This window comes from Anastrepha obliqua, chromosome 4 (genome assembly GCF_027943255.1).
Source record: "Anastrepha obliqua isolate idAnaObli1 chromosome 4, idAnaObli1_1.0, whole genome shotgun sequence".
In the NCBI taxonomy this organism is placed as follows: Eukaryota; Metazoa; Arthropoda; class Insecta; order Diptera; family Tephritidae; genus Anastrepha; species Anastrepha obliqua.
In genome coordinates this window covers 77,188,221-77,202,858 of record NC_072895.1, presented here as the reverse complement: position 1 = coordinate 77,202,858, position 14,638 = coordinate 77,188,221, and the positions used below count along the sequence as shown (strand labels likewise).

General features: G+C 35.9%; 1 protein-coding gene across 17 annotated transcripts in view; it reads right to left on the bottom strand.

Annotated features, from left to right (window-relative positions):
- LOC129245563 (dystonin) overlaps positions 1 to 14,638 on the bottom strand; it is a 181,339-nt gene that overhangs the window by 98,193 nt on the left and 68,508 nt on the right. For 12 of the 17 annotated variants that reach the window (XM_054883795.1, XM_054883803.1, XM_054883804.1 and 9 more), the window contains 3 exons: positions 6,886 to 7,165; positions 2,841 to 3,754; positions 1,188 to 1,556 (listed from right to left, as the gene is read on the bottom strand). In XM_054883795.1, coding sequence (XP_054739770.1) covers positions 1,188 to 1,556; positions 2,841 to 3,754; positions 6,886 to 7,165 — 1,563 coding nt within the window. Of the gene's footprint in view, positions 1 to 1,187; positions 1,557 to 2,840; positions 3,755 to 6,885; positions 7,166 to 13,850; positions 14,181 to 14,638 lie in introns of those variants that run through there. The other 5 variants (XM_054883801.1, XM_054883805.1, XM_054883797.1 and 2 more) reach the window with 1 other exon arrangement.

Sequence of the window (14,638 nt, the reverse complement as noted above, 5' to 3'; positions counted from 1 at the left end):
ATTATGCATAGCGTGTCCTTCTCTTAATCTGTTCTGCATTGAGAAAACCAACTTCGCGTTCTCACAGCTGATATCTCTGCCTATTCTTTGAGTATCACTGCCTTAAGGCTGTCCCTTGACGTAATTTTATGTTTTCGAATAGCACACTTCAAACCTGCCCACAAGTGGTTGATCGGATTTAAATCCGAAAACTGAGGTGGTGTTTCCAAAATATTAGGGGTGTTATATAATATCCAAAACTTCCTATTTTAAGCTGGGTGCTTTGGGTTGTTTATTGACACTAGCACTCAAATTCTTCTTTAATAGTTAAAAATAATTTATTACTAATAAAATGCATGCTACCGACACCGTTTGCACTCATGCATCACCACCTTAACTGCACATATTGTATTATTTCGGAATACACTTTTCGCCCCACTTTATTAGGACAATCTGGCCCAAAAATATTAAATTTAGTCTCATCGCTAAATATTACTTTTGACCAAAAGTCATTGTTGTGATCAATTTACTTGTTTGCGAATTCTAAATGCTTTTTTTCACTTATAAGCGGCTTAATGCATGGAGTTCGCCCATTACACCCAGCAGCTCTAAGCCTTCTTCACACAGTTCCATCACTAATGTTTATTGTGCTAATCTCAGCGAGATCCCTATTAATTTCTGTGGCAGAAGTGCGTGGCTCACGCTTGATTTTCTTATTATAACGGCCTTAACGCGGGACTTAAAATTTTCAGACCTTCCTGATCTCTGTCATAAGGTTAACGAATTCCTCCGCAAATGCTGTGGATGGTGGAATGCCTCTTTTTGTGGAATTTGATATCTCTTTTAATGTTTTTCTTTTATTTCGTAAATTAAATATTATTCTTCTTTCTTTTTCTATTTTTGTAGGCATAGAAATTGCTTAACTCACTATCAAGCATTTGTCTACATGAGTTCAAGCTTTACCATATTATGTGTAGAAAATGAAATTTTAGATGTCTACAAAACGCTCCTTTTCACTACTTTATATGACTCATAATCAGGTACAATATGATTCTTTGATCAAAAGCAAAAGCAAAATGGGTGATAATGTCAGCATATATATGTTGGGGACATATCTACTAACCTAAAAATCGAAAATCGAAAGTACGTAGCCGCAAAATTCAAAGTGGCATTTTTTAACAAACGCCCTATATTTGAATATAACTCACCTCATAATAGCGATGAACCAAGGTGAGTTCCAAGTGTTTATCGGACCAGTCTCTAGTGATTTCAACAAGTTCTTTTTCGTTAAGCCATTGCAATTCTGCAGAAGCTTCAGCCAAAAAAATTTGAAGTGCATCTAGATCTGAGAGCCTTTTTGTTGAAGTACTTAGAAGCTCTGCGTACAATTTTTGTAATTGATTAAGACGCTGCAAGTAAAGTCGCAATTCATCTCCAGAAAACTTTGTTTGCTGACGTTCATCGGTTAAAATCGTAGAGTGAAATTTCTCAATATTTTTATGCTCCTCTTGCTGCCGGCGAAATTCGTCTTTAACGGAAGGCAAGTCTGAACCATAATCTGCCGCATGCAATTGTTTCTAAAATGCAAAATAAAGTATTGTGTTAAAATATTAGATAGTAATCTAAAAATAAGAGCTATATTATTAATAAATTATAAATTCTAAATAAATAACCTGTTAAGGCAAATTAAGCCTTATATACACCTGGCATATGCTTCTATAGAAATATCATACTCATACAAGGAATATATGTGTATAATATACCATTTAGATAGTTTAAGATATTTATTTAAATTTGTTTACATTTTGTTTTAAGTTCCTATGTTCTTGCTATGATATGTTTACTGAAAAACTGTGAACGTTCTTTCGATTTCACAAGCATTATGGAGGAGAGGAAATCAATTGGTCGTACAAAAACCCGAAAACAGACCACAAGCTGATTTCTTTAGGTTTATATATTTATATTTGATCCTGCCACGAATCTTCCAAATGCGGTTGTATAAAAAGCTTTGTGCAAAATTTACAAAGCCTGGGCGTTTTCCTTATCTCGTTAAATCTCGTAAGCATTCGGCATCACAACTTCGAGTCAAACTTTGTGTTAATTTCTGCGCAAGTTGCTCCAAATCAACCGAATTTGCCTTGAGATTTTGCTTAATTTTAACCTACACATTTTCAAAAGGGTTCGCATCAACGATCCCATCAACATTTCAATTTCGCTGTTTCTTGCTTAATCCTAAACAAACGTCTTTGGATATGACGGTAATAATGCTTTTTGGTAAATTTTTAAATTTTGTGCATCAAAACTGCATTGAAAATGGCGGTAAATACAAATAAAAGGTCAAATCCGTTTTCGAAGAAGCAACCCCAAACATGAACCTTAACTGGCTGCTCAACAGTTCATTGTAATTGTCGATTATCAGCAATAAAATGCTCAAAATGAAAATCCGTGAATATTACGTTTGCACAATTCCGTTTTTTCCAATGTTCGAGATCTTCTTTATGTAAATGTCCTCGATTCGGGTTTTCGGACAAAATTGCTTCAGTTTCCCGCAGCGGATAGGAACACTGTTTCAAATGCGAAACTCATTTTGTAAAAACAACGTACCTACGTTTTCTAAATTTATACAAAACAATAAATTATTTTATAATCGAATTCAAAGTTTGAATTTTGCCGCTCACGCTGCCGTTAGATAGACTATATTTTCAAAGTATTATTTATTTATTTATTTTATTTATTTAATTCAATTATATTTCCACGAATTCTGCTCTACACATTATGTTAGCAAATCATTTAACTAAATATTTACATAAAATTTTTTTTTTTAATTAATTTTAGTGATAACTCTTATTTTTTATACTTACCAATTTCGACTGGCACCATTCGATGTGGTCCTGCAAGTCGCGAAAATTTGAGTTTGTTTCAATTTGACGGGATTCAATAATCGTGCGGGTCTGCCGAGTTACAGTTGTTTCATGAACCGGATATTTCAGTTCGGTTAGCTTTTGTACCAAACTTGAGTTGAAATGGGCATGAAGATTTGTCCATCGCTGATGCAATTTATTAGCCTTACTTAGTAACTCAGCACCATGGGTGTAGCGACCTTCATTAAGCACAAGGCAATCCTGATGCATATCCTGTATTGGTTCTTCTAAATGGCGAATCTCAGTTTCCAATGATTCCACAACACTTTTAGCATCAATTGGATGTAAGCGTTCAATACGTCGGGATTCTTCATTTATAACTGTTTCCAGATCAGATATTTTGACGTCAATGTGTTTAAGTTCCCTTTGCACTTTATCTGCAAGTCGCTGCATACGCTCTAATCTTTCCAGTTCTTGTTGTAAAATAAGTTCGCGATCTGATAGTGAGGACAGCATTCGATACCATACCTTCTCTATAGTTTCAGGACGAAGCTCAGATTCGACATCAATCTCGCCTATGCTTTCAAAATAGCGTTCCAATTCGTTATATATTTGAATAAGCTTTTGTTTTTCGTTTTTACGCGCTAAAACTTCTTCATTACGAAAACAATGCAAATCGTTTAACAGACGCTTAATTTCAATAACAGTAGGAGGAATGGATCGCTCCTGTAAATATGCAGTTTTTTCTCGACACCAATAAATAAATTGATGAGCAAGGTCACGATATTCATGCACACGCCTTTGGGATTCCATATCGAACAAGGGATGAATAGAAGGCGGCTCCGGGAATACATCATACAAAGAAGATATATATGTGATAAGAGACTTTTCATCAGGTTCATTTGTGTCAACATCTAAAAAATAAAACAAAATTTCATTTAGATTTGTAGCTAGTAAAAAATAAAAACTTATTTATAAAAGCTATGAGGTCCATGATATAGAGCTGTTACGGACGAAGAAGAGGATTTAGGATTTCATTTAAGAGCAGAAACAAGCTGTAATTTCAGTTTCCTTGGGGTTTGGAACCAATGGCTAAGGAAGTACCACCCATTCTAACAAAGTAGTTTCACCCTCCAATTAAACCAATTATACAAGGTGATATAGTTACTATTGTAGACAAGAACAACAAACGCTGCGCATGCTCGAAGCGTACAGGGATGGATGTTCACAGTGCCAAGGATAGACAAGTATGCAGCGCAGTTGTACGCACTGCTAATGGCTTATATTCATAATAGTAAACGTGTTCAATGTGGCATCCTAACTGAATCTACAAATTAATCTAGGCCAGCTAGATTTAGATGAGAGATGAGATCATCATTACAGCTGGAAGCCACTGTCGGAAGTGTCGATAAACTCAGTATTAACGCATACTGGATATTAGGAAATCGAAACGTCACAGTTGCAGGAGTTCATTCCCATGGCTGCCGGTTCTAAGTTACCGGAATGACTCGGCTTTTTCCCGACCAAGGGCTGCCGCCCCAGTAAACTAGCCCTGCCTCGTGAACCGTTCATCACTCCACCTCTTACGTCACAGGAGCAATTCCTTGCAGCGATCTTGCTCCAAGTACTTCTCCTCAGGGCTGGTATTGAAACTAACCTTGGGCCAGAGGTATTCTATTGCTGTGTATGCCATAAACGGCTCCAGCCGAACTCCACCTCGGTTAGGTGCAATAAATACAACGAGTGGAGTCACCTTAAGACCTATTCAGGCCTCAAGTCCCACAGGTAGTGGTCCACACGGTATGTGGCCACGTATTGCTCCCGCCACCAGGCGTCCGATGCTTCCAGATGCAAGATTGAAGCCGAGATGGGCGTTAACCGCTGGTCTGAACAGTGACAAACTAATCACAGTCAGGACCGAGCAAGGATGTCCCCAAGGGGGTGTTCTTTCTCCGCTGCTGTGGTGCTTGGTCATAGACTCTCTACTAGCGGAGATGCAGGAAGTCGGTTTTCATGTCCAAGCATATGCGGACGATATCTGTGCACTAACATCGGATAAATCCTTAAGGAGGTTTTGCACAAAAGTGCAGAGAATTCTTGACAAAATCGATGACTAGTGCATGCGTTAATCCGAATAAAACAACCATGGTCTTGTTTACGGGAAAACGGAAATTGGATGGACTCAGTTTTCCAACACTGAAAGGTGTGACACTTGGTCTTTCCGATCTTAGCAGTATCCACTGTTTTTGGCACCTAAAGACGATCTGATACCCATAGTTTCATTTGGAAGGAAATTTGATGTCAGATTGCGTGAGCAATGGAGCAATCCAGAATGCCTGCAGGGAGGTTTGACGGATATTTTCTTTACCGATGGGTCCAAGAATTAAATAGGATCTGGAGCCGGATGGTACTTAAACGATAGTAATAAGTATCACTATGCTATGGGGCATGGATCCTGTGACGTAAGAGGTGGGGTGATATACTAGTCATTAGACAGGGCTAGTTTACAGAGCGGCAGCCCATGGTGGGGAAAAACCCGAATCATTCCGGTATCGTAGATCCGGCTGCCATGGATATCGTCGGAGTAATTGAAGAGGTGTTTCTTGACGTGTCTGGGAGGCAGTTCAGGTTCAAACAGGTATCTACTTGGGTGAAACCTGCGTAAAACTGGCTGCCATAGGAATGAAAAGAATTAAAGCTTAGTAGCTTGTGCTGCCACCTTCTTTATAAATTACTTGGTAAATACGTTGGTGAATGGATTTGTAGAATTTGTTCAGATAGCCTAGTGAAATTTCAGACCAGCTCGTTTTTACGATTCGAATTTGAGCATATTTGCGTTCAAATTGTTGCCCATTTCCATAAACCTAACGAGCAGGCCATCCTCATAGATTAATAGATCAATAATGTTCAGATCTGGGTAATACAGTGTCCATGCTAAAGTTTCAAAGTTTTGGGACGCAATCCAAGTTTCGACCACACATAAAGTGGTTACAGCTGCAGTATTGTTGAAAGATCCAATTAATAGAACCAAATGTTTCACGAATCTCAGAAATAGAGAGCTTTATACCTATTTCCCGTTATTTTGTAGTCTACAATTTTCAAGTCGAATTTATTGCTCGCAACCTTCTTTCACGTAAAGATCCACAACGTTTGGACTTCGAACAATATTTTTGGTAATTTGGGTATATGAAAGTCCCCCTTTGGTCTAGATATCGATTTGTCCTTTTTGGCTATCTGTTAAACCTTTCTGTTTTCCCATCCATCCCCATCTTGCTGGAAGATCGAACGCGCTCCATTGAAGAGAGTACTGCTCAACTGCTTTACCACGCCTTCCTCCTGGTACACTTTTTGCCCCGGTATTAACCCCTTTTTCGAAGAAATGAAGAGACGTAACGCCTTTGCAAGACGCTCCCCTCCAAACCATTTCGGAGGCTGGATGGTGGTCTCGCCAAACCCTTGCAACAACATTTTTTGCATCTTTAAACGGTTTAGCATAGATTTTCTTGTTTTGCTTATTAAAAACTTCTTCAACAGTGACCGTTGACTGCGGGCCACCCAAAAAGCTGCTTGTAATATATCTGTCGAGTCTAATTTTCTTTAAGCGCGTTGTCAAAAGATGACCAGTTGAGCGACGGAAGGCTTTCACGTGGAGATCATCTCTAATTATTCTTGACACGGATCTGGTCAATACATTCATTTCCCTGGACATGATTTTATGTTTTCTAAGGGGATCTCTGCGAATTCTTTGCCGAACATAAAAAAGCTAAAACATTTTAAGCGTTTATGAGAAATGTTTAGTCAGTCATTTTTCTATAATTTCTATTCATTTGTTCCTAAGTTCATCTTTAAAAATTAAATTTTATAAAACAAAAACAAAAAACTTCACTTCAACGAAGCAGAAAAAGTTTCCGTACACATGAAAACAGGGATTTCCCGCAGTATGCAGGGGCATATTCATTCCCAATAACGGTTTTATTTTAGTTTGTAACTGATTTCCCATATTTTAAAATAGGGCCATCCAAATGTACTATGTACCAGTATTTACCTTCAGGGTCCAATAGACGCGTAACTCCATATTCTTTTTCCACAATATGAAAAGCGTGTTCTAATCTCTCACGGGGTCGATCCGTTCTTGCCTTTCGCCAATCAAGCAAATCTGGTCGATTTCGGTGAACTAATGCAGAAAATGCCAATCCATCTCGCCAAGACGATGTAAAGTCATTCACCCGTACACCTGGATACCGTAGCGTAGAGCGACGAGCCCAACGTAGTAACGCTTCCCGAGCAGACACATTGTCATCCTTGCCAACAACAATATCCGAAATCTATAAAATAAACAAATATAAAAGCTCAAACTCTGTAAAATGAACAATCTATTTTATACATATGGTACATCATGTACGCTTGTGTAGTTGTATAAGAATATTTAAATACTTAAATTTAATTAAATTATCCAATATCCTAATACTTTATAGTAAAAGATGCTTCAGTATACTCAAGCAAATAAATCCAAAAAAGAGAAAAAATATACCACCGATCGTTATCATCGACCTCATCTAACGAAAGGCCCAGAAAACATGCTATTTCGACGGGTTGGGTTCAGAGGCATAGAGGTGGTAGGTGAGTTGATGCGAACATGAATAGGTGGAACGTAGGTGGATTAAGAGCGCATGTGAATAGGTGGTTAGTATCGTGCAGGGTACCTTCATATCCTAGACATACATATATGAGTATGTCGGGGCTGATTCTGCCACAATATCCAGAATGAAATTGAATTAAAGTCTGCGATTGGTGGTGGTTGAATTTCGAAGCCAGCGTTGGAAAGTTTAGGAAGGTGGTAAGAGACTCCCGACAATTGACGTTTAATGTCTGTCTGTATGCTGTTCGATCCCGTAGTTGCAGTCGTTATTTGATCTCGTTATTGAAGTCGAAGAGATACTGTGCTCCTTAAGGGGGAACACCACTGTAATTTTTCAAAAAAATCGTTTTTTTTTTCTTAAAGTAGATATATTCAAAAATATGTAAAAAAAAAAATTTTACTTAAAATTTTGAAAATTTATGAAGTTATACCCAATACAATAAGTGCAAGTAGTGAGTTACGCGTTTTTCTCAAAACGACTTTTCTAAACACGGCTCGATTTCTCGAAGACTTATGAATCGATTTTAATTTTTTTTTTTTTAATTTTTGAATGAATATTTTTACAAGCCTTTCGAAAACAAAAAAAAGGGTAAAAACATAAACTCATTTTTGAAACCTGCACAATTTTCTCAAAAACAAAAACTTCATGAAAATCACTTAATTTTCACGCGTTCACAGTGGTGTTCCCCCTTAACCGGGCAGATTTCTGGCAGGTCTGAAATTTTGTCCACTGCGAATCACTAGTAGACGGAGAGCTCATGACCAAAAAACCCAACATATTTTATACCACTTGAAATTTTGTGTGAGATTAGTTTTTTAATACTAGAATCGATATCCCGCGGGCTGGCTGCTCAATAGCGGTCTTAATTATGGGTTTTTATTTTTTAAAATTGTTAATAAAAAACATTTTCCCAACATATTTTATACCACTTGAAATTTTAACAGAACTTCATTTACGGTCTGTATAAAATGAAACGATGGTTGCCAGCCCATTCTCATGGTCCCAAAGTACTGCCAGCCCATGTTGAAAGTGCGTTGATGGAAGCACAAGTCAACATATTTTATACCGGCTGTCTTTTTTACACGACATTGGCAATACAATAAATTGATGAAATCTGTAGAGCCAGCCCATTCTGATGGTCCCATCACATGGAAAATTTGGAAAATTTCATTCATTTCATTCATTCATGAGTGGGAGCGAGACCGACTTACGTGAATGTGGGCGCGCGAGAGAGAGCGTATATCGTTTATATACTGTCTGTCGCGCGCGCTGGCTCTACTTTTTTACTAGGAATTTTGAATGGTGATTCATAATAGTCTAAGAGCTCATGACCAAAAAACCCAACATATTATTTAAGACTGCTATTGAGCAGCCAGCCCCCGGATATCGATTCGAGTATTAAAAAACTAATCTCACACAAAATTTCAAGTGGTATAAAATATGTTGGGTTTTTTGGTCATGAGCTCTCCGTCTATAAGTCGCCATCTGCCTGCAATACAATACGGGCGGTATTCAAGGACAACAGTGTCCGGACCCAAAGTACGACGTCAGGTATAGTTAGTTCTTTCCACAGTGTTGGCTAGTAAAGACGTAAATTTTAACTCTTCGTTCGATTTTCTTACTTGTTATTTAAAATGGAATCTTCCATCAAGTGCGTTTTTTGTAACAGTAAAAGAACAAATGATAAACTCGTTGCTTTTACCGTGCATACGTTAAAAAAGTGCCGGGAAGTGTTGGACATTCGAAAAAAATTTAATTTAAAATATAAAGATGTTATTTTACCAGCATCAGAATGTAATGACGGCTATCATATAAAATGCCATAAAATGTTCTTAGCAGTCATGAAAAAGTATTATGAAAAAAAGGCAGTTACATCGAGCCATTACCGCCAAAATAATGTATCCCACACCATAATCGATTTTTGTTTTGTTATCGAAATCGATAGTTCAGCATCATTTACATCATCTGTCGAAATTTCATGGCTGTAGATTAAACCGTTATGATTTTATAACAAAAACAATTTTAATGTAAATGCATATGGTGACTTGTTTACATTTTCTTTGAACGCTTGTGTGGGATACAATTAAATTCTCTTTTAAAATAAATGACAACACAAGGGGAAAAAATAAAAAAAAAACAATTTTTTGAAACTTTAATTAAAGATAAAGCTTTAGAACAATATGTCGAAGGTATGAGTTTGTTTTTTTGCAAAATATGTTTTTGTTTTCAATTATTGGATATTTTTACAGCTCTCCCTGGTACCGTATAGCGATTCAGATGAATCTTTCGTTGATTTAAATGGTTTGGAAAGTTTAAAAGAAGTCGAGAAGGAAACGTGTGTTGGGAAAAGGGGCTACAGAAAGCAAAAGAGAACACCTAAAAGGCTGTAAAAAGTTAAGAAAAAAATACGAGTGTTTTGCTCAACCCGTGCTTAAAGAAAAAATGTCCAAATTCGTGTCATGATAAAATTTCTGAAGATGAAAGAGTAAGAATAAATGAATATTTTTGGGGAATCGGCAACAAAATTAGACAGAAAGATTGGCTGTCTTCTTGTGTTAAACAAGTCGATATTAAAAGGCGATATGGAAAAAGTGACAGAAAAAAGTGCAGCTTTAATTATTTTATCAATATCAATAATAGCAGTTTTAAAGTTTGTCAACAATTTTTATTGTAAACGTTGAACACTTCACAAACGATTTTAATATCCGTAATAAAAAATAGAAGTTCGTATAAAACTTGCCTTGAAAATATAAAAAAGCCAACTGCACACAACAAATCTGAGGAAGCAAGCATATCGCTAGTAAAATCCTTTATAGAACAATTACCAGCGGTTCCTTCACATTATGGCAGGAATAAAAGTACAAAATTATATCTACCTCAAGAATTTCGAAACATGAAAACTGTATATCAGCATTATGTCAAACATTTGAAAGCTATTAATAAAGAAAATAGTCAGTTATCGTTAAGAGTATTCCGTAATATTTTTAGAAACAGTTTCAATTTAGGCTTTCATTTACCTAAAAAAGATAAATGTAAGAGTATCAAATTCATCTAAAGGACAAAGAGAAATGTAAGCAAATATTTTTGGAGGACCAAAAGCTATGCAAAGAGAATCCGGCTTATTTATGTACAAGTTTCGACTTGCAGAAGGTCTTAAATACTCCCTATGGAAAAAGTGTTACTTTGTTCTATTCTAGAAAATATTCATTCTACAATGCGATAGAAAATCTTTACCCGTAAAATTCCAACACGAGTATTTAAATTTCAAATGGGATGGATCTGTTAAAGATTTGCTACCTGAAACCGACCAGGAAGATAGTATTTAGCGTTCTTTATATATTTTTATCTATCCTTATTCAAGTTTACAAGATTTTAATATGAATAACATTACTTTGTTAACAGAAAACTTTAAATATATGAATTACATTACTTTTTTGTTTTATCGAATATACTAAGAAATGTATACATTTATTTCTTTTTTAAATCAAATGTAATTTAATTTTAAGGACTAAGTAAAAAAATTAAATAAAAAAAAAACGGGAAGTCACTTCCTTAAAATAAATTTTTGTGTAACCCACACACTTTTTTAATAATATGTTGCCAGAAGGAAAGCAAAAAAAATGTATCCCACAAAAACAACCCTTATGATGCAAATATCTATTTAAAATTATTAAAATTAAATGTATTGCACAAAAACATATTTACATTAAAAATTTTAAAATAATGGCTTTATTCAAACGGATTTAATTTAAAAAAAACCTTCCCCTGTAAAATTTTGAGTTTGTGGGATACATTTTTTCGGCGGTTATGGCTCGACATCATCGGATATTTCAGTTCAAACAGGTATGAAAATATTTATTTTACTGTAATAAGGGAAGGAATATAATACTAGTTCCGATTATAATTTTTTTTGTATTCAAATATATTTTCACAGATGAACCGACACCAAGCACTTCATCTGCTCACGAAATAGAACAAACACATCAGGAAGGTCAATCTGCCATACAAGAACCTTCAGGTGAAAAATTAACGGAGGCAGCATTAAGTGTGGAGCAGGATATTTGTGCATTTTGTAATAAAAAATATAAAAAATCCAAAGGACGTCAGGCACCACTTGTCAGAGGAGAAAAAAAAAATCTCATTGAAGCCTTGGCAGAATATTTGGATGTTGTGAAAGATAGTGAATTTTTTAAGTCACTTTCGAACGAGCCTCCGCACTTATTTTATCACAAAATCTGTCGGGTTGAATATTTTAATAAATTTAAAAGCAATCCAACTGCAGACACAAAATTTAATCTGAATCGGGAACTACACAAGGAAGCTGATGATGAAATTGATCAGTTCATCCAAAAAAACATCATTGCTCGTGGCAGTTGTTTCTTTTTAATATCTCTGGGTGAAATATACGATGATATATTGAAGAAATTGTACGAAGACCGTGGCTATAGTTATGATGGTTCATGCAACCTTCAACATTTGCTGAATAAAATTCATTCATTCATAGTCCGAAATATTGCAACTATCAGGTATTTTGATTGACGGTATGATTTTCTTTCAGATGCTGAAGCTGAAGAAATAGAAAATGACTATTTCAGTTCAGACTCGGAATCAATTTCTGACATCGAAAATTAAAAATTTAATTTTGTTTTTTTTTTCTATTCATGTAATAAATTAAATAAATAAATAAAGGAATAATAAATTAGAAATAAAAACTTTTTTAAGAAAAGGAAAAAAAAATTCCATTCTCTAATTTTTTGATGAACAAACCTTTCATCCTTCCCATTTTTGCAAGACTGTACGGAGAGACAGAATATAAACGATATACGCTCTCTCTCGCGCGCCCACATTCACGTAAGTCGGTCTCGCTCGCACTCATGAATGAATGAAATGAATGAAATTTTCCAAATTTTCCATGTGATGGGACCATCAGAATGGGCTGGCTCTACAGATTTCATCAATTTATTGTATTGCCAATGTCGTGTAAAAAAGACAGCCGGTATAAAATATGTTGACTTGTGCTTCCATCAACGCACTTTCAACATGGGCTGGCAGTACTTTGGGACCATGAGAATGGGCTGGCAACCATCGTTTCATTTTATACAGACCGTAAATGAAGTTCTGTTAAAATTTCAAGTGGTATAAAATATGTTGGGAAAATGTTTTTTATTAACAATTTTAAAAAATAAAAACCCATAATTAAGACCGCTATTGAGCAGCCAGCCCGCGGGATATCGATTCTAGTATTAAAAAACTAATCTCACACAAAATTTCAAGTGGTATAAAATATGTTGGGTTTTTTGGTCATGAGCTCTTAGACTATAGTGCCAAGCGACCAGCCAGGCGCAGTGTAATTTAGAAGTATAGTAGTGGCACTGTGCGTTCTACGGAAGACACGCTTATGCATGGCAGGGTGTTTCGTGAAGAGTGGGGGTAGAAGTAGGAGGGCTTCAAGTGTCTTCACTATTGGGGGAAAGATGGTTATCGGGCGATAAGAATCCCCAGGTTTCCCCGTTTTTGCCTTCCTGAAGGCCACCTGGTCTTCATTGCTGGAGAAACCTAGCGGTGCACAGTTGTTTGGCAGTTTGTGCAGTCGTCTAGTAGCACGACACTTTAACCTATCGACCAGAGGATGCAAAATGAATCACCGTATGGAGAACCTCGCACATTTCTTTTGGCACAAATAGTAGTGTTTTTTGCCTTTGTTATGGAAAAATATTAAAAATTTCATTCGTGGATTAAACATTTTTAAACAAAGTGGAATATTCAGTATATCCCACATTTCACTCCACTTCTCAACATCCAAAAATCAGATCCGATATTGCTCAAGGGTAAAAGTTCGAGAAAATTCTTTTCTATGATCGTTTCGATTCAGCTGTAAATTTCCGTCTATGTTATGCCTTGTGTTATAAATACTAAAGCCTCTCAAGTAAAAATAACTTCTTTTTTCCCTGGACTATCTTAAGTAATACCCAAACATATATCAAATTATTTTGATACCAAAAATATGAGATAATTATAAATATTAGTAATTTAGATACTCTAACTCAAACATTTTTCTAATAGCGGTCGCCCCTCGGCAGGCAATGGCAAACCTCCGAGTGTATTTCTGCCATGAAAAACCTCCTCATAAAAATATTTGCCGTTCGGAGTCGGCTTGAAACTGTAGGTCCCTCCAGTTGTGGAACAACATCAAGACGCACACCACAAATAGGAGGAGGAGCTCGGCCAAACAGCCAAAAATGGTGTACGCCCAATTATATATACATATATATATAATTTAGATACTCTTGTAGTAATTCTTTCAATTAGAAGTAGCAAAATAATGGCATACAGTTAACTTCAATGACAAAACCACAATTAAGTTTTTTACCGTTTTTGCAGCACATATCGATGACACTCCTTCTAATTTTTGAATCTTTGCTGGTTGTTTTATCGTATCGAAAACATTTCGGTTTAATATGGTTACTTTACGGGTGATGTTTGAAGTAATACGACGTCCTCCATTTGCTGAGCGCTTTGATATCTTAGTTTTGTCAATACTTTGACCGATTATTTCCGTTGATATATATTTGTTAATTGCATTGTTAGAATAATTCGGAACGATGCTCGACGGCTGATAATTCGTACTTTCTATTCTCAGCGTAGAGTTTTCAAGTTGAGTTGAAGTATTGAATCCGTTATTCATATTTTTGTTTTGAATTCACAGGGATTATTCTATTCTTATAGAATAGTTTATGAAAATTGATTTTTTCCAAACAGTTGTGCAAAAGAAATTATACAAAAATATATAATATACTACTGTGGGCAAAAAGTAAGGTGAATTTATTTGTCATACTTCGCGGGATTAAAATTTCGCTCTAGTTATTTTTTTCATGAGTTGGCAGCACTGTTAATAACATCTGGGCCAACTTTCATGTGAATGTCATTATCAGTAATATATTTATGCTTGTGTTTACCAAACGACCAAGAGCGCATTTTTCGATTTTTACAATGTCTGATTTGATTGAGGAGAGAAGTGCCATCAAATTTTGTTTGCGGAATGAAATTTCGGCTGCGGAAACGTTTAGCATGTTGCAGAAGGCATTTGGTGATTCGACCATGTCGCAGAAAAATGTTTATAAGTGGTACAAAGACTTCAAAGAGGGTCGAGAACGTGTT